Here is a 2500-nt window from a genome sequence, read left to right on the forward strand (position 1 = left end):
CACACACACACACACACACACACACACACACACACACACACACACACACACACACACACACACACACACACACACACACACACACACACACACACACACACACACACACACACACACACCGCACCAACGCCACAACATTGTGTCTACGCAACACTCACTTCCTGCTGTTCCTTCCCTGATCTCTGATTGGTTCTCTGACAGATGATGCCACTGGAGGGCAGCGTGGCGGTCAGGGGACGGCTGGCCTACGTGGCTCAGCAGGCCTGGATCCTGAACGCAACGCTCAGAGACAACATCCTGTTTGGACAGGAGTACCAGGAGGACAGGTGAGAGTCTGACAACATTATGGGACGGATCCCTACAGAGATAGAGCTTTTAGTTAAAGAGTAAGATCCTTTTAGTTTAACATGAAACAGCCCCAAAATCACCATCACCAAACTCCACCAGACTCCATGTAAATAATCAGGACTTTTAGCGTGTATAGAGCCAGCATATCTCCACCAGACTCCATGTAAATAATCAGGACTTTTAGTGTGTATAGAGCCAGCATATCTCCACCAGACTCCATGTAAATAATCAGGACTGTTAGTGTGTATAGAGCCAGCATATCTCCACCAGACTCCATGTAAATAATCAGGACTTTTAGCGTGTATAGAGCCAGCATATCTCCACCAGACTCCATGTAAATAATCAGGACTTTTAGTGTGTATAGAGCCAGCATATCTCCACCAGACTCCATGTAAATAATCAGGACTTTTAGCGTGTATAGAGCCAGCATATCTCTCCCAGACTCCATGTAAATAATCAGAACTTTTAGTGTGTATAGAGCCAGCATATCTCCACCAGACTCCATGTAAATAATCAGGACTTTTAGCGTGTATAGAGCCAGCATATCTCCACCAGACTCCATGTAAATAATCAGGACTTTTAGCGTGTATAGAGCCAGCATATCTCCACCAGACTCCATGTAAATAATCAGGACTTTTAGCGTGTATAGAGCCAGCATATCTCCACCAGACTCCCTGTAAATAATCAGGACTTTTAGCGTGTATAGAGCCAGCATATCTCCACCAGACTCCATGTAAATAATCAGGACTTTTAGCGTGTATAGAGCCAGCATATCTCCACCAGACTCCATGTAAATAATCAGGACTTTTAGCGTGTATAGAGCCAGCATATCTCCACCAGACTCCATGTAAATAATCAGGACTTTTAGCGTGTATAGAGCCAGCATATCTCCACCAGACTCCATGTAAATAATCAGGACTTTTAGCGTGTATAGAGCCAGCATATTTCCACCAGACTCCATGTAAATAATCAGGACTTTTAGCGTGTATAGAGCCAGCATATCTCCACCAGACTCCATGTAAATAATCAGGACTTTTAGCGTGTATAGAGCCAGCATATTTCCACCATACTCCATGTAAATAATCAGGACTTTTTAGCGTGTATAGAGCCAGCATATCTCCACCAGACTCCATGTAAATAATCAGGACTTTTAGCGTGTATAGAGCCAGCATATCTCCACCAGACTCCATGTAAATAATCAGGACTTTTAGCGTGTATAGAGCCAGCATATCTCCACCAGACTCCATGTAAATAATCAGGACTTTTAGCGTGTATAGAGCCAGCATATTTCCACCAGACTCCATGTAAATAATCAGGACTTTTAGCGTGTATAGAGCCAGCATATCTCCACCAGACTCCATGTAAATAATCAGGACTTTTAGCGTGTATAGAGCCAGCATATTTCCACCAGACTCCATGTAAATAATCAGGACTTTTAGCGTGTATAGAGCCAGCATATCTCCACCAGACTCCATGTAAATAATCAGGTATTTTAGCGTGTATAGAGCCAGCATATTTCCACCAGACTCCATGTAAATAATCAGGACTTTTAGCGTGTATAGAGCCAGCATATCTCCACCAGACTCCATGTAAATAATCAGGACTTTTAGCGTGTATAGAGCCAGCATATCTCCACCAGACTCCATGTAAATAATCAGGACTTTTAGCGTGTATAGAGCCAGCATATTTCCACCAGACTCCATGTAAATAATCAGAACTTTTAGCGTGTATAGTGACAGCATATTTCCACCAGACACCAGAAATAATCAGCTTTTAGCTCTATAGTAAATAATCAGAATATTTCCACCAGACACCAGAAATATGCTGGCTCTAAAAGTCCTGATTATTTACATGGAGTCTGGTGGAGTTTGGTGATGGTGATTTCGGGGCTGTTTCATGTTAAACTAAAAGGATCTTACTCTTTAACTAAAAGCTCTATCTCTGTAGGGATCCATCTCACTCCTCATGCGTAAAGTCCTAACTAATCCAACCACTGAAGGCAACGAGTACTAGCCAATCAGAGGCAGAGTAGGGCGGGACATTCCTTAACAGGTTTTCCTGGAGGACAGGACTGAGCTGTGGTTGTCTTTTTGTCCGTCTGTCTCTGCAGGTATCAGTCCGTCCTGAGCGCCTGCTGTCTCAGACCTGACCT

General features: G+C 43.6%; 1 protein-coding gene across 1 annotated transcript in view; it reads left to right on the plus strand.

The window, feature by feature from the left end:
• Positions 1-2500, plus strand: part of abcc5 (ATP-binding cassette, sub-family C (CFTR/MRP), member 5) — a 52035-nt gene that overhangs the window by 16346 nt on the left and 33189 nt on the right. The window contains 2 exon segments of the mRNA XM_028574149.1: positions 202-326; positions 2459-2500. The exon segment at positions 2459-2500 is cut by the window's right edge and continues 31 nt beyond it. Coding sequence (XP_028429950.1) covers positions 202-326; positions 2459-2500 — 167 coding nt within the window.

Source organism: Perca flavescens, chromosome 3 (genome assembly GCF_004354835.1).
Source record: "Perca flavescens isolate YP-PL-M2 chromosome 3, PFLA_1.0, whole genome shotgun sequence".
Lineage (NCBI taxonomy): Eukaryota > Metazoa > Chordata > Actinopteri > Perciformes > Percidae > Perca > Perca flavescens.